This window comes from Electrophorus electricus, chromosome 4 (assembly GCF_041902795.1).
Source record: "Electrophorus electricus isolate QZ-2024a chromosome 4, ASM4190279v1, whole genome shotgun sequence".
In the NCBI taxonomy this organism is placed as follows: Eukaryota; Metazoa; Chordata; class Actinopteri; order Gymnotiformes; family Gymnotidae; genus Electrophorus; species Electrophorus electricus.
The window spans coordinates 5,279,445-5,301,011 of NC_137500.1; the positions used below are offsets into that span (position 1 = coordinate 5,279,445).

At 37.9% G+C, this 21,567-nt stretch overlaps 2 protein-coding genes across 8 annotated transcripts; one reads left to right on the forward strand and one right to left on the reverse strand.

Moving 5' to 3' along the window:
* Nucleotides 1-220: 220 nt before the first annotated feature.
* Nucleotides 221-13,246, forward strand: clpxb (caseinolytic mitochondrial matrix peptidase chaperone subunit Xb). Of its 6 annotated transcripts, none has more exons than XM_035522924.2 (15): nt 221-336; nt 909-973; nt 4,754-4,920; nt 5,167-5,287; nt 5,495-5,649; nt 5,784-5,943; nt 6,300-6,341; nt 7,441-7,617; nt 7,751-7,915; nt 8,500-8,588; nt 9,358-9,522; nt 9,783-10,085; nt 10,798-10,890; nt 10,976-11,082; nt 12,214-13,246. In XM_035522924.2, the coding sequence occupies exons 2-15, from the start codon at nt 916-918 to the stop codon at nt 12,302-12,304; spliced, it is 1,893 nt and encodes a 630-aa protein (XP_035378817.1). In that variant the 5' UTR covers nt 221-336; nt 909-915; the 3' UTR covers nt 12,305-13,246. The 6 variants fall into 6 exon arrangements, with proteins under 6 accessions (XP_035378817.1, XP_035378795.1, XP_035378799.1 ...); XM_035522902.2 differs by lacking the exon at nt 221-336 and adding an exon at nt 372-712; XM_035522906.2 differs by lacking the exon at nt 221-336 and adding an exon at nt 372-712 and having other exon boundaries at nt 6,306-6,341.
* A 380-nt stretch (nt 13,247-13,626) lies between these two features.
* On the reverse strand, nt 13,627-19,986 carry spi1a (Spi-1 proto-oncogene a). Of its 2 annotated transcripts, XM_035523889.2 has the most exons (6): nt 19,702-19,986; nt 19,297-19,387; nt 17,426-17,479; nt 17,044-17,207; nt 15,107-15,257; nt 13,627-14,451 (listed from the first exon to the last, which is right to left on the reverse strand). In XM_035523889.2, exons 1-6 carry the CDS (start codon nt 19,723-19,725, stop codon nt 14,138-14,140), a joined length of 798 nt encoding a protein of 265 aa, XP_035379782.1. In that variant the 5' UTR covers nt 19,726-19,986; the 3' UTR covers nt 13,627-14,137. The 2 variants fall into 2 exon arrangements, with proteins under 2 accessions (XP_035379782.1, XP_035379783.1); XM_035523890.2 differs by lacking the exon at nt 17,426-17,479 and having other exon boundaries at nt 19,702-19,984.
* Between the last annotated feature and the right edge of the window lie 1,581 nt (nt 19,987-21,567).

The following is a 21,567-nucleotide window of genomic DNA, read 5'->3' on the forward strand; positions in this document are numbered from 1 at the left end:
GAATAATACTTTAATATCAAATACATCATTAGCTGTCAAGTCATGATCTAGCGAATTAGTGAGCATTCTTAAAAACCATTATTGTATAGGAAGTAGCTGTGGAAAGTCACTTCAAAGCTTCCAAGATTTGGCAGGTGATTGCTAAGAAGCCACACTTACATTTGTTGATGTATATTATCCTGGAACAGTGTAACATCATGAGGGAGCTGTGTACATCTTATGGCACACTGGATTCTGCAAAAATACATGGCCATGCAGAGCATCGGACAAAATGGAAATCGGGTCAAAGACGATTCAAGCTATGAATCCGCTATTAATCGCTGCATAAACCTCTGTGTACGTCATGCATCCTAAATATTGACATGCGTGTTACCCTAACTGCTAACGACAGTCGGCAGCATCGACTAACCGTGACCGTGCGTAGAAATCCCCTCTGCAGCTTGTGATACGTGTTTGTGAAGTTTAGCGTTGGCTAGCATAACTAGGATAAGTTAACATTTAGCGGTGGTCTAGTTTAGGCGACCGACTTTAGCGATTACAGCACACCGAGTACAGTTCAGATGGCTATGCTGTTGTAGATGATAAACAGAGACCTACACATTATATTCGAGCATGGCGACGCTGACATGAGACTTTTCGTACTTGTAGTTACAACCGTCGATACAGTTTTGCTAGCTAGCTTAGCAAGCTTCAGGTCGAAGTGGTTCTTCAGGTAAAGCTGTCAAGTAGCTTAGTTATCTACTCACTTGATGTTGAACTTGGACCTTCTGCTCCAGACCCTAAGTAAGCTGCTAGCTAACTAACCAACTAGGTTAGCTGGCTAGTTAGCTCTCTGGTGTCTAGTTTCCCATCTTAGCTACGCAGTTATGATGGATGTTATCTAGGTTAACCCATTTTCTTTTCTTCAGAAGTCAAATGATGTCCTGTATATGTAGATCTGCTGCGAGGGTGCTTTTAAATTCAGCACAGAAGGGTAAGTAGACCAGCAAACTCGGCTAACTACAAGATAGGATATTTAAGGGACATTTCCCCCTTCATGTTCTTCTGAATCTTTAACACGTTGGCTATTATTGTAGATAGTCTGTTAATCTGCGTTGCAAACAGTTGTGTGTCCTCGAAACAAACACTATTAGAATTAAAATGATTCAAGTACGGTGATTTTCGTGAAATGTTAGTATAACAAGGGTCTCAAAGTCGTAGAAGTGCCAGAAATATTGCGTTAATAGAGTTATGGAAACCTTATTCCAAAAAACCCCCCAAAACTATTACGTCTCAAGAAACCTAAGTTCAGCTTCTCGTTCGCATAAATATTTGGCATTTATTCACATGAATGGTTATTTGAGTTAGATCTTGTGTGCTTGAAAATTCTAACTTGGACAAAAGATTTCTATTGTATTGTCTGTTCCTGACATAACAAAGGTGAATTGTCAAGTTTTAACTGCAAGTAGAACAAAGCTTCTGGATATTTTTATTTATTAGGGTTTCTTAATAAATTAAGTAATGTGTAATGTAATAAATAAAAATAAAAAGAAATCTAGGAAACCAATCATAAATGGAGGAAAGCTAAACTATGACCTCTCTAAACAGATCCTTTATATACAAAATTACAAAAAAAAAAAGGGTGAAACTGTTATCTGTTATCATAAAAAAAAAAACCAGACTGTCTTTGACCCTCCATGACAAGTTGCCCCTGACGTCCTCTCTGTCAACATATATAATGGGGGGGAAAATAGTCTGGCCTTCAACATATCCCTGCTATGACCTAACTTCATTTGTCACCACACAGAAATAATTCAGTTATGTCTAAATGTAGTGCTATTGATTTTAAACCTCTTCAGGAGTGCAGCACTTAAATCCACCCATCTTCCTCTCAACTTCCTACCAGCTAGCTTTTTAAAAGAAGCTTTCAGCTGTCTAGCAACATACTTGCAACAAATGGTAAGTTGATCCCTTCTGTCAGGCACCTACCAAGAGAAATACAAAACCGTAGTTAAGACACTCTGTAAAGCATTATCTGGATGTCTCCATACTAAGTATTTATACATCTCAAACCTCCCTCGTATAGGCAAAATTATGGAGAAAAACATTTGTCCAACCAACATAGCAGCTGAATGCTAATGGTTATTTCGGTGGCTTTCAGTCTGCTTTCTGGCAACATTACAGCACTGAGACACTTCTTGTAAAGATTGTAAACATCATTTACCAAAATACTGCTACAGGCAAATTGACCACTGGTGCTACTTGACCTTTGTAGCAAACTGACTCGTGCATTAATTAACAAGTCATCATTAATCATCTTAAAGAGAGGCTGTAGCCTCATTTACTTTTTAGCATTGCATTTTTTTGTTGTTTTTATGGGTTGGATGTTTTTGTTTGTTTTCTTTTTTTAAAATAAAGTAATATCTCACAAAAGTGAGGATAATGTTTATTTACCATGCTACTGCAGAATCTTTGCAGTCAACACCACGGTTACGTAGTTGACAAGTCGACCACTTCTTTTCAGGTGCATGAGCATGCATGAAACTTGTTTGTCCTCTTTACTAAAATGCTCCCATTCCTCATTTTTCTTTTTGAGTGTTTTGGTTGTCACATTCACACTTGGTTTGATGTCACTTAAATGGCAAAACCAACAAAAAAACTATTAAATAATTGTTCAACCTCTAAAAACATTAAGGTCATAGATAACCTGACTAACTGGACATCCAAGAACCAAAAGGTACTAAAATACTAACCTATAACAGTAATACAGCTTCAATACAAGACAATCATAAATATTTATGATTGACATTAAAAGTCTGATAGCCATGGATAATATTCTGTTCTTTGTCTGTCGGTTAGTTCTAACAGCAGTTAATGTCAAATGGTTTGGATTTGTGAAACCTTGCTGCTGTTTTTGGGTGCAAGTCATCCAAAACATGATGTCTCATAGTAGCCTTTTGTCTTTTTGAGTACATTGTAGGAAGAACTGGAGTGGAATTGCATTTTGCCATTATCTTGATTTCTCTTTTCTGGACCCATTCTAAGGTCGGCTCTTGTTTGTTTCAGCAACCCAGGTATAACACATCAGCATATTCTGAACATGGCCTGTTCAGTGTGGAATAGATTGTGAGCAAGTCCTCTTTTGGAACCCATATTTATGGCCATTACACTAAAAAATTCCAGACATTTGGAGGTTTTTCTCAACGACTAGTTAATATGAAGTTCATTAGTGTTTTCTAAATGATAAACTTTATATTTTGTATTTGTTTCAACTGGAACTTTCTCCCTATCCTGAATTAAGGGAGCTGGTTGTGAGGCAGTTTTGGAGAAACAAATTATTCGTTCTGTTCTTTGGCCACTTGGCTGCCCTTGGGTCGATTCCCTTTCGTGTTCCTTTTTGCTGTTCTTTTAGGGCTTAAACTTCTTTCCTTTCTCTGCCATCTAATGTTTATCTTTTTAATATTCTTTCATTATATTAGCATGAAGATATACAAAGATGTATGCATTTTGAATATCTTCAACTTCAGCAGACTGTGACTGATATATTTGTGACCAATCTGTTTTAGCAATGTAAAGAGCAAAGGCTCCTATTCTTTCACAAGCCACCTGTCTTACTTTTTTTAGTGGGTTTCTTTTTAGTGCTGATTGTACATAGAGCAAACTGATTATTGCTTGAACCCAAATATGCTAAAGTTTTAGGACTGCAGTAGAAGTTCTTAGGGTTGCTGACTGTTACACCTAGCAAAGAGGCATGTCTTGATTTCTCCACTACCTGTTTGAACTAAGAATGATCAGAAAATAATTTGTTTGGTAGATAGTTTTAGATAATTTGCTACTCAGGATAATCCCTGCTTGGGGTAATTTCAACGTTATTGTGTCAATAGCATGAATTAGCTTGTAACACTTATTTTAAATTTATTTCATTTGCCAAAGATAGATGATACAGTATTCTTTCCAGTAATTTTGAAACTGCGTAGGAAAGACATTTATAACATAACTGAATATACATATATGCTTGCAACCCTAGTTGCATGATGGTCCCAGACATACAAAGTTACCATCATCTTTCATATTTTAAAATCATCTGTTTTTCCTGAACAGCTGATACTCCTTGATAAGTAAGGATTCATGTGCTATATATGCATGTTTCTGTGACAGTCAGTCTGTGGCCAAGTTGGTTTAAGAGTGAATGAAACTCATCTCTTTTATTTAGTAATGATTTTGCACAGCAAATGAATAGATCTCATAGATATTGGTAATTAAAAAGTTAAAACAAGGCCAGTTTTAACCTTTCATCCAGTAAAACACTTGTTTCTCAGTGTTGTTTAACTGGCCAGAATTCCTCAGTAGTTTGAACTGGTTTTGTTTTAACTTTTGCAGAATCTGATTTACTTCAGCTTTTTATGACGACTCAGAGGCTGCACATGCTTCTTTAAACATTTCAGTGCTTCCATTGAGTATTTTGAGTTTGAGCAGTCCCTTACAGAACACAGAAACAAAATAACAATGACCATGGACTCTATGTTTAAAGACTGTTTGTTTAAAAGGTTTGTGTGTGTGTGTGTGTGTGTGTGTGTGTGTGTGTGTGTGTGTGTGTGTGTGTGTGTGTGTAATATAATATATATAAAAACACCCACACACACACCCTCTATTTTATTTATGATTAAGATCTATATACCTTTATTTTTGTTTATGTAAAGAATTAACTCTTTGTAATGAAATGTGCTATACAAAAACTTAAACTTGCCTTGCCTTATACACAAATCTTCTGCAGTTACAGGGTTGTCATGGTCCCGCATTCACCTCTTTGCCCTTGGTACATCAGTGTTCCCTGAAAGTCATCTATCTTCAGAAGTGCGAGTCAGATTGTTCTCACAGACAGCAGTGTGTTTTGCCTCAAAGGATGGCACACCAAAAGATGGCTCCAGTGATGGAGGAAAGGTGAAGATTTGCTCCACCACATCACTGAGCAAATATAACTGAGTCACATCTAAACTGTCTCTTAGTAGGATACATTTTTTATAGTCATCTGTGCATATTTTAAAGCATTTTACATTTTTGGCCGTTTAATGATGACCATATGGTCCAGTACTCCAGTGGGAAGAAGCAGAAGTGTTTGAGACTGCTTCAGGGAAGTTCGAGAGTTCAGATTAAATATTTATTGACTGCAGTATTTTTATTGTGCAGAAAAGTTCAACAGAGATGGAAGGAAAGAGATTGACAGGCTCAGGGGGGTCAGGCAAAGGGGGGAATCAACTATGTTGCCCCAAATGTGGAGACCCCTGCACACATGTGGAGACGTTTGTGTGTAAGTATTTTTAACTACTTTTAGGGTGACTATAATTTCATATAATTATGAAGGTGGATTGATTATGAATTAGGCCTTTTTATTTACTCAGTTTTTCAATTAAAAAACTGTTTTGTATTATCAGTACAATTTGTAATAAATCCTCAGTGTGCACTATGAAGTAGTGGATTAATACGAACCTGTCTGTGTGCATCCACCTCTTTTCAGCGTCTACACGTTTTGTGAAATGTGAAAAATGTCATCATTTCTTTGTGGTTCTTTCTGAAACTGACTCCAAGAAGGGTCTGAATAAGGAGACAGAATCTGCTGCTCAGGCTGTTAAACTGGCATTTGCCCAGAAACCTCCCCCACCCCCTAAAAAGGTATGATGCACTGCAACAACCAGTGAACAATATTAACATTCCTACTATTGTAATTTGGAGGCCTAAATGCTGGTGATAATAAGGACAAAACATGACCTATGCTTTTTTTATTTTTTAATATTGTTTCACTACAGATCTATTCCTACCTCGATAAATATATTGTTGGCCAGTCATACGCAAAGAAAGTGTTGGCCGTAGCAGTGTACAACCATTACAAACGAATCTACAACAACCTCCCGGCAGGAGGCAGACAGCCAGAGGACATGGAGAAGCAGGGCTCCATCTTGCCACGAGGTTTGTGCACTCCTCTACAGAAACCTTAAATAAAGTTTATTAAACCTTCTAACACATTTAGTTTGTGTTTTAAACACAAGTTTGCATGCATGATCTTTATAAACATTAAATGCAACATTAAAATTTCATTAATACAAGGTGTGTCTTAATGAAACAGGCCTAATTAAAGCAGGAGAAGTATGCCACTCACCATGGTGCTGAAACTGCCTATGTGCTTTGCTATTTAGTCAGTGAGCTGTGGACTCAAACCAGCTAGTCCAGAATCCCGTGTCCAGGACAGGCATCTTAACCATACCCGTTTACAGTGTCTTGGGCTTTTGTATCAGGGAAGGTCTTTTTTCCTCCTCTTTTGGTAGAGCTAGAGATCAGAAGACGGGAAGATGAATACAGATTTACAAGTGAGTCCCTTGTTTCCCCGCACCTCACCTACTCTACAGTGTTTCTATATCCACTTTCTGTACGTGATCGGTTTCCCTTCTTGGGTCCTCTACTTCGTGCATTTTGGTGCAAAGAAAGTTTAAGTTTGGAGGCAAAATGACTGCTCATTAATCTGAATAGTCATGTGGCTGTACTCATCCATGTTTGCAGTCTGATGATTGTGCAATAATATGTAAGAATATGTCTGTTCATTGTTGTCGTCTATGCAGAGAAATATGCTATTGAACTTTTTAAATAGCCTTTCTGCATTCAGTACCTTATTAGCAGTCTGCTGAATGACCGTATTTGGCACTAGTTAGCATGTTTTTTAAGACCTTCCCACCCTCCAGCTCCCATTGCGGAATGTTTTTTTTTAATATTTAAGGCAGCTATTTCCTTCTTCGTTCTTCCTTCTTTCCTTTCCTTGTTCTCATTAATGCACAAAAAAATGTCCCCAGTGATGAAAAAGGGGAGAGTGGCGCAACAATGGGGAGTGAGTGGCGACATGAGAATGCACCAATCAGTGCTGAGGGACCCAAACCAAATTCAAAACATTAGCAGCCCAATAGTAATATAAAAGGTTTGGGAGTGCAAGCCCATCCACTCCTCTTGACCTTCAGTCAGTCAGTTACTTTTTCCTTCATATTCATATATAAGGCTACATGTCTAAAGTTTAAATGCTCCGCATTTGTTGCCGGGAGACAAAATTTATGATTGTATGCTAAATATGTTTTGATCAACAGCAGTAAAATGTTAAATATATTGCTGTGTGTGTGTGTGTGTGTGTGTATATGTATGTGTAAAATATATATATATATAATATGGCATAATAAATGTACAAAATAAATACTTAATTAACAATTAATAAATAGAGACTTGTTTATGAATATTGGGATAGGATGAGAGAAAATGTTTTATTCCTCATGTTTTTGTTTATGAGCCAAAGCCACTGGGTTCATGGTCACTGCTTACTCTCAGTGACTCTGCCACACACTGATTTTCTTATCTTAGAACAGTGCTTTCTACAGTGTGTATTTGCTTTCTAAAGCTGAAGTGTGTGTTGACTATTTTTGTCATCAGAGTTGCTTCAGATTGCTGGGATCAACCAACATGGTAGTGCGCTCGGTGCGACTGTTCACCAGCAGGCCACTCAGCAAGCTCCTCAGGAGAGAAGAGGTGGGGAAGTGCTAGACTCCGCCCATTCTGACATTAAACTGGAGAAGAGCAACATTATACTCCTGGGCCCTACTGGATCTGGTATGTGACCAACATTCCAAATGTGTCCTCCCATGCCAACACATTGCATATAAATGAAGGGAAAAAAGAAATACAAAAGTTATAAATGTCTCTCTCTCTCTCGTGTCTTGCTGATGATTGATTTACTCTGCAGGTAAAACTCTTTTGGCACAGACACTGGCTAGGTGTTTGGATGTTCCCTTTGCTCTCTGTGACTGTACTACCCTGACGCAGGCAGGATATGTGGGTGAGGATATTGAATCTGTTATCGCCAAACTACTGCAAGATGCCAACTACTCAGTGGAGAAGGCCCAGCAAGGTGGGTGCTTTTGGGAGATATCAAAGCCAGCTTATTTACTTTAAATCTGGAGCAAAGCACCTGACATCCTGCTTAGTAGGCTGTATTCATTGTATATCCAAATTAAACCCATGTAGTTTCCAAGCATGCAGAACATGGCAATGTTGGGCAGTAAGATCAGGGTCAAGGATCATGGGCATGCTGGTAGCTGTGGGTTTACTATACTGTATGTTTTCATAGTTGTGCGCCTAGCCATGCTGCCTGTTAGTGTTTTGAAACAGAATGATCTTGTAATGATCATGTAACTTGTATTGACATGTTAATCAGGGACACATGGGTTTGACCTTCAAAATGTGCCCATTGTTTTGGGTAGAAACAGTACATTGCAGTAATCCCTCTCTTGCTCACTCTCAATCTCTCACTCTACCTCCACCCACCCCCCTTCCACACCCTTTCTCTGTCTTGCACTCTCTGTCTCTGAGTCTTTTCATTCTCTCTCTCTCTTTTTGTTCTTTCTTTCGTTCTTTCTCTTTACCCACTCCCCCAGTTCCAGTTATTGAAACACCTCTCAATTTTCCCCTTTCTCGCGCATGCTGACACCACAGGGATAGTATTTCTGGATGAAGTGGATAAAATTGGCAGTGTTCCAGGAATCCATCAGCTCCGAGATGTAGGAGGAGAAGGCGTTCAGCAGGTGTGTACGTGGAGCAGCTTCTCAGAAAAGGGCATGTCTGTCTCCCTGTGTGTCCTGATCCCTCCACTGCCATGGACACCCACATCTGGAGTCCTTCTTCACCTAACTGCTTTATTTTCTTTATGGGGGTGTAGCTATGTAATGAGCATAGTGGCTGACCACTATTCAACCATAGTGGAAGGACCATATGCTGCCATCAGTCATTAGTGTGAAAGATCAAGCAGTGTTATGTTGTGAGGATTGGCAGTGAGTTCCTGTTACTGAGACACTTTGACTTACCGTGAACATTGTGGTACTAGTCTTAATTATAAAGTGACGCACACGACCTGTACTGCGTGTAAGCCTGTACCGTGTGTATAAACAAGGCTTTTAAGTCCTCAGGTCCAGTTTAGGCTAATGTCTGATTATTATATTTGTAATTTTTCTCTACAGTTGGAATGAGATAACAAAGTTTAAAAAATTCTATTTAGGCTAACTTGCCTCAACCTTGCATCAAGGACTGTGTAGCAGGCAAATTAAAGCATAGTTTATACTTATCAAAAACGTGTGTATAGTATGAGAGTGGCAGTAGAAAATGACTAACATCAAGTGCCTATCTCCATCTGGCAAGTGTATCTATAATTCAGGCTCCTCTCTTTGATGTCATTCACTTTCGTTTATAGTGTCTAGTGTGCTGTTTTAACGAAAATGAGTTAATCCTGCTCTTCATGCATTGATGTTTGGGATTTGTTTTATTAAAACTGTTTTGTTTTCTTGCATGTCTGTTTAGGGTTTGTTAAAGCTTCTAGAAGGGACAATTGTAAATGTTCCAGAAAAGAACAGCAGAAAGCTGCGAGGAGAAACTGTGCAGGTAGACACAACCAACATCCTGTTTGTGGCATCAGGGGCCTTCAATGGGCTGGACCGCATCATTAGCCACAGGAAGAATGAGAAGGTGACTGAGACATACATATCACTGCAAAAAACTGTCCCCTTGTCATTTTCAGATGTGTCAGAGGCCTTCAGAAATCCTTCTTTTTCAGTGATGTAAAATTATCTTTCTGAAGAGAAAGGAAGCCTCTACTGGTGCCATTAAAATACATATATTTTTTCCTGGTCCCATTATTTAAGGTGGTTAAGCATATCAGTTCACTGCCATAATATATTTTCTTCTTGCATTCTAATTGTTTCCATACTTCACTGGTGTTTTGGCAGTACCTGGGTTTTGGCACACCCTCTAACCTGGGTCAGGGCCGGCGGGCAGCGGCAGCCGCAGGCCAGGCCTACAGCGCAGGAAGTGGAGTGGACGCAGAGGCCGAAATCCAGGAGAAGGACAGTCTCCTGAGGCATGCGGAAGCGCGGGACCTCATCGAGTTCGGCATGATCCCCGAGTTTGTGGGCCGGCTGCCTGTGGTGGTGCCGCTGCACAGCCTTGACGAAGAGGCGCTGGTGCGCATTCTCACACAGCCCCGCAACGCAGTGGTGCCTCAGTACCAGGCCCTTTTCAGCATGGACAAAGTGAGGAGCTCCCCCTGCATCTGTCCCTCTCTGTTAGCAATTTTCCACTGGCATGGTGCCCGTACTGGTGCTAAAATCCCAAACAGTGCCATGCTTTTCCACCACAAAATCACAGGTTCTCGCCCAGAAAAACTGGTGCCGAACTGGCCCCATAATTGGTCTGGAACCAAGCAACCTATGATGTAAGTGCACGAAGGGCGGTGTCCTAGCATAACCTTGTAAAGTTGTTTACCTGCCTTAACGCCGTTTACAACTAATAGCACATGAACCACAGCAAACACAGCAGTAAATCATCAGTGGTCTGCAGAAAACCAAATGCATTACTTGTGCTATGGCCATATAGTTTATACAAAGTCTTCTGACTTCTGTTTCCTGATGATGGAAAGCCCACATACATATTCGTTGTGTTCTCAAAGCAGTGGCAATGCAGGTCCATTTTTAAAAATCATACTAGTTTGCAGGAACCAGCATGAGCGCCAGCATTTTGATGGTGGAAAAGTGATATGAGTGTCATATTGTAGGCAGGGCAAGCCTTACATACAGACTCAAGTTTATCAGCCTCTGTAGCTGGTGCCCCTCTGCTTTAACAAGGTCAATATTTAAAGGTCCAATTCAGTAGCAGGCTGTCTTTAGCATAGCTTTACTAAAAGCCTCTCATATGGTACTGTAGTGTTTTGTAAGCTGTGGCTGATTGTTGTATTTCATGTTTCAGTGTGAGCTAAATGTAACTCCTGAAGCCCTGAGGGCCATTGCCAGACTAGCTCTCGAGAGAAAGACTGGTGCCCGCGGCCTGCGGTCAATCATGGTAAAGGACAAGCCCCTTCTCCTCACAGCCCACTTTCCTCTGGCTGGGTTTAATCAGTGATGCTGTGCTGTGCTGTACCCTGCAGGAGAAGCTGCTGTTGGAGCCCATGTTTGAGGTGCCACACTCAGACATAGTGACTGTGGAGCTGAATAAGGATGTGGTCCTGGGCAAGAGTGAGCCTTGTTATATCAGGTAGACCAGGCACACATCCCCTTCAATCTCACTGCCAGACACATTTTCATCCTGTTGCATATTTTCAAACCATTTATTTTCCTTGGGTAATAAATATTAGGTGTCTTAAAAAATGTTTACTTCTTGTACCATAAATACAGCAAATAAGGGAGCAATAAGTCAAATGTAAAGGAGCAATAGGTCAAGTTTTTTCCAATGATTCTACATGTTGCGAAACTGACATTTTATACTGACACACAGTGACCTGGATGTTTCAGAGATTCTGTACTAAATCTATTTTAAACATGGCCACCTCCATGTACCTCCATGCAGGGGACCCACTCTAGAGCATAAACTGGTTCATTTGAGGTCCACAAATCAGTTTGAATCTTCATCTCATGTGAGCTAGAAAAATGTAAAAATAATAATTAGGGGTGTAACAATGCAGACGTGTGTCACTGTGCATTGTTTTGATGGATGATTGTGTTCTGTTAATTATGCAATCTAATGCAGTTGTATTATTTGAACACCAAGGGTCTCACTTGTCCTATGGCAAAGCTATTATAATAAAACATTTTAATACAATAGCACATTATAAATCAATGTTCCTTGAATTTTCTGTGTATTTTCTTTTAATTACAGGGGAATACAAATTCTTGTTAAATATTTGCACAGTATTTTGCGTTGTTTATGCTTCAGAAATGTAAAAATACTTTTACTTGGTTATTTAATATATGGTAAAGCTACGTTTTGTTTACAATTGCAAATGTATGCTCCTGATTTCTTCTAATTGCAGGGGACTTAAGATTTTTTGTTAAATTTTATACAAGAAAAAGTTTAATTTTTTGCATTGTTTCTACAGTTACGAAAAATGTATTTTTTCATAAAAATTTTTTTTTCAAAAATTGAATTGTGAATCCATTATCGGGAATTGTAATGAATCATGAACAGAGTGCATTGTTACACCGCTAATAATAATAATAATAATCACTTTTTACTACTTTTTGTGGTCAGTGACTTACTGCTTCTTTAAAATGCCCTAGTTCTTTTTTTTATTAAAGCAACTTGATGAGGGGAAAAAAATGTGTCTGTGTGTGTCTGTGTGTGTCTGTGTGTGTGTGTGTGTGTGTGTGTGTGTGTGTGACAATTCAGGGCTCCAGCTAAGGAGATCACAGAAGAGGAATATGATTCTAGCATTGAGGAGGACAACTGGCCAAGACAAGCAGATATTGCCAACAACTGATAATGTGGCTGCTAATCCTTTCAAGATCTAGATATAGAATGGTCATTTTAAAGTCAAGAAGCAGCTTTCTCTGGGTCAGGCCTGGGAGAGGGGACCGTAGTTGGACCTAAAGAGAATTATATCTTATAGAGGCTGGAATTAATAGTTTGAAATTATCTGAATTTTTGCTCCTAATGTGTGACCTGATCTTCATTAACCATTTATTAAGATGGCCCTGTAAAATGTGCTGGTTGTTAAACAAGACTATTTAAAAATATTTTTATTTATTAAGACTTGGATGAAGACCAGATTACAGTTTGAGTCATTCATGCAGAAATACAAATGGCTCCAAAGGGTTCACAACCATTATCCTCACAGCAGCAGATGTCAGCTGAATCATTTAAATAGGCCTTTTAATTGCCTTCTGGTCCCAGTCTTACTATTGCCTGTAAAATGTGTACAGAATAATGGTATTCACACTAATGCAGTTGGCCCTAAGGGTTATTAACAAACACTGAATTTTTATTTTTTTTTATATATATATCTAAAAGTTCTATATTGTTCTTAATATTTTTGTGCTTTTTTTTTTTAGTGTGCAGGTAATGCAAATGGGTAGATTACCCTGAAAGGTCATATTATGCACTTGAAGACAAAAGTATGTTTGTGCATACATGCTGTTTTCAATATTTGTGTTTGAGTTGAGGGTGTGCCATCTCCCTCCTTGCATATTCTAGCAATGCTGTTGGTTTTTTAAAATGCTGTGTAAAATACTGCTCTAGTGTTGTAGGTTTAGCATTTATATTTAACCAAGAATAAATGGATTTGATTTTAAATCGGTGCATACACTCTGGAAAAAGTCAGGAATGGCACAAGGTTACAGAAATAACTTATTTTAAAAAAAAAAAGTCAAATGCTTCTCTTCCCCCTGACTTCATAACATCTGGATTGTATGTTTTACTCAAATCATAGCTCAAGCACTTTTTCAAATAACTTATATCAGCACACATCTGGTTTAGATGTGTGCACACACACTTTAGTCCAGTGTATTTTGTGATACACATCTGTGATGTAATGCACATCTTTGTTTTATGAAGATTTTCCTGTTGAACTCTCAGCGCTAATTAAGCATTTTTACATTATAATGAAATTATGTTCACTTTTCTCGGTCCTTTAATTTTTAAATGTTTATATATATATATATATATATATATATATATATATATATATATATATATATATATATATATATATATATAATTTATTTTATTTTTTTTTTAGAAAATTATTTTCTGAATCAGATTCCTTCATTCATTTTAAATGTCAACAATTCACCACACATTAAGTTTGAAATCTCAGAGAATTTATACATAGTTTTAAAACATAAATAAAAATTGTGTCTCTAACATTGTGGTCTGACTGAGTAAGCAGTAATTCCTAATAGCGTTTTTATATAAAGATGCATGGTTTTGTATGTGGATCAAACCACTAGGGGGCAGTGCATTCAAAGCTCTAATTAGTGCGAGGATGTTAATTTTTGAAATCCCAACCTGTAGGTCTACATATTATAGTTTCTCCTAATATGACATCCCGCAAGCTGTGATTTGTAGTATTTGGAACAATTCATGGAAATAAGTCACACTGATGGATGTTTTTCATTATACTCTATAAATTACATCTATGCACACACAAGGAAACAATTATAAAATTTATACCATGTCTTAAAAAGAAGTCCTAAAAGTATTTGTCTAGTATGAAGTCCCTGAGATAAACAGTTGAAGTCAGACTTCGGTGATCTCCATTGGTTCTGCAGAGATGTCTGCTGTCATGCAGCATAGCGCTGCAGGATTCCTCTCTTTATTGGCGATATTTTCTTTCTACTGGAATCTTTCGCAGCACCTCACTACTGAACTGGTATGTCAGTTTCTTCTTGACCTTTTTTACCTCTCCAGTCTTGCTGTAGTTTCGCAAGGCCCTGGCCATCTTCTGATAGGTCATTCTCTTACGGTTGCCTTTCTGCAGACCCCAGCGACTGGCTAGCATCTCCTTGTGCTTGGAAGAGAACTGAAAGGTGCCTCTCTCTCTGTCCACCCACCAAATACAGTCTTTCATATCCCCATCTCTCAGCAGTTCCAAGAGGAACTGATAAAGACGTACTTTTCTTTTGTTGCCTGGAGGACCAAAAATAAGATCAAACTTTATACAAGACTTTCCGTAACAATCACATGGCTAGTTTTCAACTAGTTACCACCATATTCTATTTACTCATGTTTTAAACAAATAAACAGCTGCTCGGTGAATTAAAAAAATATTGTGGTTACTGCTACTACCCCTCACTTTAACCTTACTGTTTCTTAACTATAATCTTATTTGACAATTTGTCCTTTGTTGTCCCAGTAGAAAGAAGACGGTCAGAACAACTTCAGAGTTTCTAACAGCGTCATTAAAACCCTGCAGAAACTAAGTGTTGATGAAGATGCTGTACCTTGGCTGAGTCTCCCGCTCCTAACTCAACTGGTACACCAGCAGAGCTGGCACCATGCTTCTCCTCATGCTCCTAACTCACCTGGTACACCAGCAGAGCTGGCACCATGCTTCTCCTCATGCTCCTAACTCACCTGGTACACCAGCGGAGCTGGCACCATGCTTCTCCTCATGCTCCTAACTCACCTGGTACACCAGCAGAGCTGGCACCATGCTTCTCCTCATGCTCCTAACTCACCTGGTACACCAGCTGAACTGGCACCATGCTTCTCCTCATGCTCCTAACTCACCTGGTACACCAGCGGAGCTGGCACCATGCTTCTCCTCATGCTCCTAACTCACCTGGTACACCAGCGGAGCTGGCACCATGCTTCTCCTCATGCTCCTCTTCCCCTTCTGACACCTCGAAGGGTGGGCTGCGGCCCCTCACATCTTCATCATCAGTGCTGCAGGGGGCGTGAGGGGAGCACTCATACCGTGGGAGAGTGACATACTGTGGAGCAGAGCCATGTTCATTTACATTTACAGCATTTAGCAGATGCTCTGGTCAAGAGTGACTTACAATAGTGCTTAGCTGTCTTCATGGAAGAAATCCTTAAGCTATTATACTAGGCCTGAGTCTAAGGATACCATTCAGCTAGGGCCCTGTCAGAGGTAGTACACATAAAGTGAGGACATACAATTTTTATGAAGAGATGTAAGTGAAGGATTAGTGATTATTCAAGTGCCTTGAAGTGACCATGGATCATGCTTCTTGAAGAGTTGGGTCTTTATTCTACATTTGAAGACAGCAAGAGACTCTTGCATGGAGAGGTAGGGGGATTCATTCCACCTTTTGGGTGCTAGTACAGAAGAGTCTTGAGGCATGTCTTCCCTGTCTCTTAGGAGGCAGTGGTTCAAGTTATTCTATAGTAATGCAACAAAGGGTGCAGTATAGGGTGTGGTGTCAGACAAGGGCATTCAGGTAAGAGGGAGCAGATCCATTTCTGGCATTGTAGGCAAGTGTCAGGGTTTGAAATCTGATGCGAGCAATTTCAGGAAGCCAATGGAGGGAATGTAGTAGTGCAGTGTAGTGGTTGAATTTGGGAAGAAATTTGGATTGAATATGAGTCATGTAGCTGCATTCTGGATCAGATGCTAGAATCTAGTGTGTGCTAGGAGGCATGCCCGGAGTGAGGTGCAATAGTCCAGGCTTGAGATGGGAAGGAACTGGCAACCGACCAGCACCTCCTGATGCTATATAAGAGAAACCTGAATATGCAGGACATGTTCATATGCTCATCAGTGGCTTTGTAAAAAATCTGAAGCACATATCATTTATCATAAAAATACATTAAAAAAAGTATTGAAGCACAAGTGTTTGCACTGGTTCTAAATCTCAGTCATTTTATCAGTATAGTAGGAGTATGATCTTATTCAAACCTAAGAAAATCATATTATTATTTTTTGTTGTTGTTTTGCATTATATCAGGAAAATTGCAAAGTTGACACAATGTTGGAATAACAGCCACATACTTGGAAACCACAAAATTACTTTAAAATGAAAGAGGAACTGGTTGCTAAAGCCATGGATCATCAAAAAAAAAAGAAAAAAACCTGCAAAAATTATTAAACACATTTAAAATTCTGGAGGTAACTTATTTTGCACCTGAACTAATTAATTATAATACATTTTACATGTCCTAGTTCTTTATTATGTTTTTCTGAATCTGATTTGCTGTATCTCCCTGATTGAGACATGTCACTGACCACAGTCCTCAGCCAGGAAAAGGCAGCATTGAGCAATTACTCTGAGTGTCTGCAGCTCGGAAATGTCCTGTCACTTCCTGCTGAGCATTTTGTTTAAACTCTAAACTTTGCATTTTTTGTGCATTGATGAGTTAAGTGTTAAAATTCCAAACTAAACATTTAAAATCAATTATAGAATTATAGAATTTTAGATTAGAACCAAATTTAGCCGTTTTTAATTCAAATTATTACTTGAGCTCTTATTACTGTTGTAGATTGAGTGTTCTGTGCTGTTGTATTACTACCTGATACTCTTAAACTAATGTAAAACACTGTTTCATTATTAAGTAGTCAGTGGAAGCTCAGTGCTTAAGGTACTTGACTTGTAATTAAGCCCCACCACTGCCAAGTTTCCACTGTTGGGCCCCTGAGCAAGGCCCTTAACCCTCAGTTGCTCAAGTTGTACTCAGTCATAATTGTAAGTGGCTTTTGATAAACGCGTCAACTAAATGCCATAAATGTAAATGTAATGTAAGTGTGAGAATTCCAACCTGAGGAGTGAGCACAGGCAGAAGTCCTGAATCCAGAGGGGCGTGAAACGACTCCACGTTTGTATAGCAATATGGGGCAGAGTGCAGTTCAGTGAAGTGACTACTTGGAGGGACCTCCAGGTCACTTTGGTGAATGTGAACGGTTTGGTAGTCCCAGCCTGTCTCTGAAGAGAGTGATATATATATATATATATATATATATATATATATATAGAGAGAGAGAGAGAGAGAGAGAGAGAGAGAGAGAGAGAGAGAGAGAGAGAGAAAGTCATTTTGAAGTAATTTAGTGTAAAGAGTTGAATAGAATAGTTCACAGTTCTAAAGTGTCTTGTGTGAAAATGTATAGAGACTGAATCAATACAGTTAGCTGTTAAGATGTGACCTTTAGTGGGATGGATTCTGGTAATCTGCACCTCAGTAGTGCAGTATCCCTTCCCTGAGTCAAGAGGAGAGAACAGTCTGTGATTGGGATGATTGGAATGAGGATCAATGATAGGTTGCAGAAATAATCATCTGTCCTACAGTCCTCTGTAATGCAACTCTGCTATGCACTATTAAACCACTATGTGGTTTCATCTGCCAGTGTTGTCATCTGCATATGTAAAACATGGTTTCTGCTATAAGTGGCTGTACAATCATGGATGAGCAAGATATACTGCTGAGCCCTGAAACAGCAGATCTGGAGTGATTCAGGGTTTAGGATTACTGTTGTGGAGATCTGGCCTTACTGTAAGAAAATCCAGCATCCATTTGCAGATGGATTTGCAAAAACTAAAACTATTGAATTTTAAGGCCAGCTTGGCAGGAACAACTATGCTAAATGTTAAGCTGTGATCTATCTATCTATCTATCTATCTATCTATCTATCTATCTATCTATCTATCTATCTATCTATCTATCTATCTATCTATCTATCTCTCTCTCTCTCTCTCTCTCTCTCTCTCTCTCTCTCTCTATATATATATATATATATATATATATATATATATATATATATATATATATATCATCCTAACATTCTATCATTCTAAATATAAAGTCTGTCTAAGCATTCTAGGACAGTATCTGGAGCTAGACTATCAGAAACTGTGGATATAAACTTGAGTGGGTCAGGGGAGTCCCAGCTATAGCAGTTTACACATGACAGTACAAAGCTCCCCAAGCATGTCTTGAATACTGCAGTGAACGCCAATACTCCATGGGTAGTAGCACAACTGTGGTTTTTGTAGAAAAACAAAACAAAACTCTGGTACCCATGGCAGGGGCAAAGAGAGGTTGAAGATCAATATGTACAGGAGAAAGATGTTTTTAGCAAGGGAGACACCAACTGGGCCACCACCTAGGCCAGCATTTCAGAGTCTCTCTCTTATACTTCATAGTCACGGAACTGTAGCACAAATTATTTTTGTTTAACTGGACTCTTGATAACGGGCTCAATGTTCTGAGATTCAGCTGGCCCTGGGCCAGTCCGGGAGGGAGTCACTGCTGGAGGATGGTATTACTTTTATAAATTCCAATAACTTGTTATATGCATGTTGAAACTGTGAGAGCTTTCTCAAAGGATAGGCATTTTCCTTCTGTTTTGCCTGAATAGAAGACAGCAGAAATGTGCTTTAGGTTTGGAGCAAATATCTCGTTCATCCAAGCTTTCTGAATTGGTGACCACCACTGTATTCTCATTGGTGAAGGAATCTTTGAATATGCATCACTGAGTCATTTCTGTGCAGGTAGTTGGCAAGTGCTTTCTCTGCAGCATATGACCAGTCTCTCTACATTAATGGTGATGCTACAATGGACAATATTCTCTTAAATTTAACTCAGAATGGTAACAGGTTGGAAGACTTTATTTGTTTAATGCTGTCAGTTGTGAAAGTCTCCCACTTTGGTATGGACATCTTCCAGATATGTTTAAAAATCCTAGTATGAGCCATGTTCAGATGTTCAATCCACTTGTTTTTGTCAGGAAAACATTAATCAGAATTATACACTCTGTTGTTATCTTATTTCCCATTTTTTATTATAAAGTGCCTGTCATCCATTCTCTCAACAAATGGCTCTAATAAACATTTTGCTTTTTTGCTTGTGTAAATTTTATCACAAATTGTAATATTTTACAATAGAAGTTCAGAAAGAATGTGGGGTGCAAATACATTTTTCTTTTATTTTTTTGTAATTTCTTAAAAATATCAGCAACAACAAAATGTGATTATTATTATTATTATTATTATTATTATTATTATTATTATTACTCACCCATATGACCATCTAAAATGCTGGGAAGCTGGGGGTAGAACTCATACATTGGTCGAAAAACTTGATCATACGCAATCATTTCTTCTGATGGCTAATAGTTTGAGAAAAATAAGTATTAAAATTAAAAAACTTTTAAAAATGAACTTTATTATTAACTATTAACTCATATTGTATTAATTAAAAAGCAAAACTATGAACGCAAACCAGCAAGTACATCTATACAGATTTATTTTAAAAAATTTATGACTTTTTAAAACTCAATTAAAATAGCCTGTTAAAAGCTTAAGCCAAAACCTACTTGGGTTTGTCCATATCCAGTTCTATTTACTGTAAATGAATACTGCATACAGTGTTTTATGTTCATAAATGTAAAAACAACACTAGGCAATGGGAAAATGTACTTACAGATGATATGACACAGCCCTCCATTCTGTCAAGACTTCGTAATCATATACTACTTGTTATACTTTTCTCTGTTTTTCAGCTAATCAGAATACATTGTATGAACTGCAAATTACCTCTCAGGATCTTTAGTCTATGATATCTTTTTTAAGTGGTATGTATTTAAAATGATCCTTTCTCCAGGTAACCGTCTAATAAAGAAAAGAAAGTGAAATAGTAAGAACTGCACTTTATTGTCCCTCACTGATACTTCTGTCTACAGTGCTGTGTGTAACTTCCTGACTTTGATAGGTCAAAATGAGGTAGCCTAATCATAGCTGTTTATTCCATCAGTCTTAACAGCCAATAATGTTCTGGCTGAAAGGCTTGCTGTCACTACAGTGTGTTAGCTATTATTTATTTATGTTGATCATGATATAGATTCCGAAAATGGACCACATTTTAATGTAATAAGTTTTTTGTCGTGTATTATTGTCATTGCTGATTGTTTAATCTTTAGGAGTTTGACTGAGCTACACTTTAAATCGCCCATAAAAGACTTTAAAAATTTGGCATTTCATAAAGTTTATATTACAGTTGTCACAAAACAAATCTTATATCCCTTTAAGATTTTGTATAAATGTCACTTAATTTAATGGCCATTGGTTTAAAATAACATCATGATGATAAGTGTTAACTACATTGTGATGTTAACCTTTCTATTCCAAGCCACATAATTTTTTTTAAATTAAAATTTTAATTTCAAGGTAAAATCTGTATGTGTATTTTTAACTTTGTGTTAAAATGTATAAAAAAGATGAAAATATAAAAGTTAACAATTTGGTCTTAGGAAAATGGAGATCTTTTGTTCTACAGACAGAGGTACAGACATAAAAGAGTACTTGCTAAGTACAGAAATTCAAGGGAAATTTTCTTCTGTATATAGAACATTATAACATTATCCAGCTAATACAAACATTAGGGCTAAACCAAAGTGAAGTTCCAAGAGAGTCTTCTTCCTTTTTTTAATCAAAGCCTAGCACTGTTTCTCCACTTTAGAGGAAGCAGCTACTGTTAGAGCATGCACATGAGGATTCCATAATGGGGTAGACCTAACATAGACCTAACCTGCTTAGGTTAGTTTGGTGTTCTCAGTATTTTTAACATATACATATACAGAATACCTACTGGAGAGAATTTGCTCCAGCATACAATATAAAATATTAATTCATAGTATTCTTTAATTAGCTAAATAAGTGCTAAGTAAATAAATAAAATATTTTATATATTTTTTTATATTTATGAGTGATAAATATATACATACATTTACACCTAGTAAATAAAAATATGTGATTTATAACATTCCACATTACTATATTGAAAAGTCTAAAAGTGATCATTTTGTTGACAGCTTTGTGCTGCAGAGATGGTTCTGGGTAAAATTTCATAACATGCAGTTACACCATATTCCAATACAATAAACAAAAAGATAGCTGAGCTTTAAAAAATGTTAGTTAGTTCACAATCATATATGCCTGCATTTATGTGTGTGCTCACACACACACACACGTTTATTCTAAACATGCTTGATTACCGTTTGTCTACTACAATATTTTAAAAACGTTTGACATCATGTTGCCAAAGAGGGTTTAATATGGGCTATGCACACACCACAACCAAGCACAGTGTAGCAACATCCACCTTTCAAAATGCTACTTAAACTAGGACTACATGCATATTGATAGCCCTGAGACCTATGTTTTCTGTGATCTTGCTCTCAGACAAAGGACAAATGTTTATATTTTATATTTTATATTAAATATAAGTTTATATTTCTCTCTCACAGATACATGCATACAGTTCTATAGTTTTATTACACTGAGGTGTGGG

What these genes read in the sequence shown, in the direction of transcription:
- clpxb (XM_035522902.2), top strand. Translation starts at nt 579, where the DNA reads ATGATAAACAGAGACCTACACATTATATTCGAGCATGGCGACGCTGAC. An exon ending in CCTGGGCCCTACTGGATCTG is followed by an intron (nt 7,618 to 7,750) that starts GTATGTGACCAA and finishes TTTACTCTGCAG; the next exon opens with GTAAAACTCTTTTGGCACAG. An exon ending in GCGGCCTGCGGTCAATCATG is followed by an intron (nt 10,891 to 10,975) that starts GTAAAGGACAAG and finishes TGTACCCTGCAG; the next exon opens with GAGAAGCTGCTGTTGGAGCC.
- spi1a (XM_035523889.2), bottom strand. Translation starts at nt 19,725, where the DNA reads ATGGAGGGCTGTGTCATATCATCT. An exon ending in AGGGCTGTGTCATATCATCT is followed by an intron (nt 19,388 to 19,701) that starts GTAAGTACATTT and finishes TCAAACTATTAG; the next exon opens with CCATCAGAAGAAATGATTGC. An exon ending in CAGAATCCATCCCACTAAAG is followed by an intron (nt 17,208 to 17,425) that starts GTCACATCTTAA and finishes CACTCTCTTCAG; the next exon opens with AGACAGGCTGGGACTACCAA.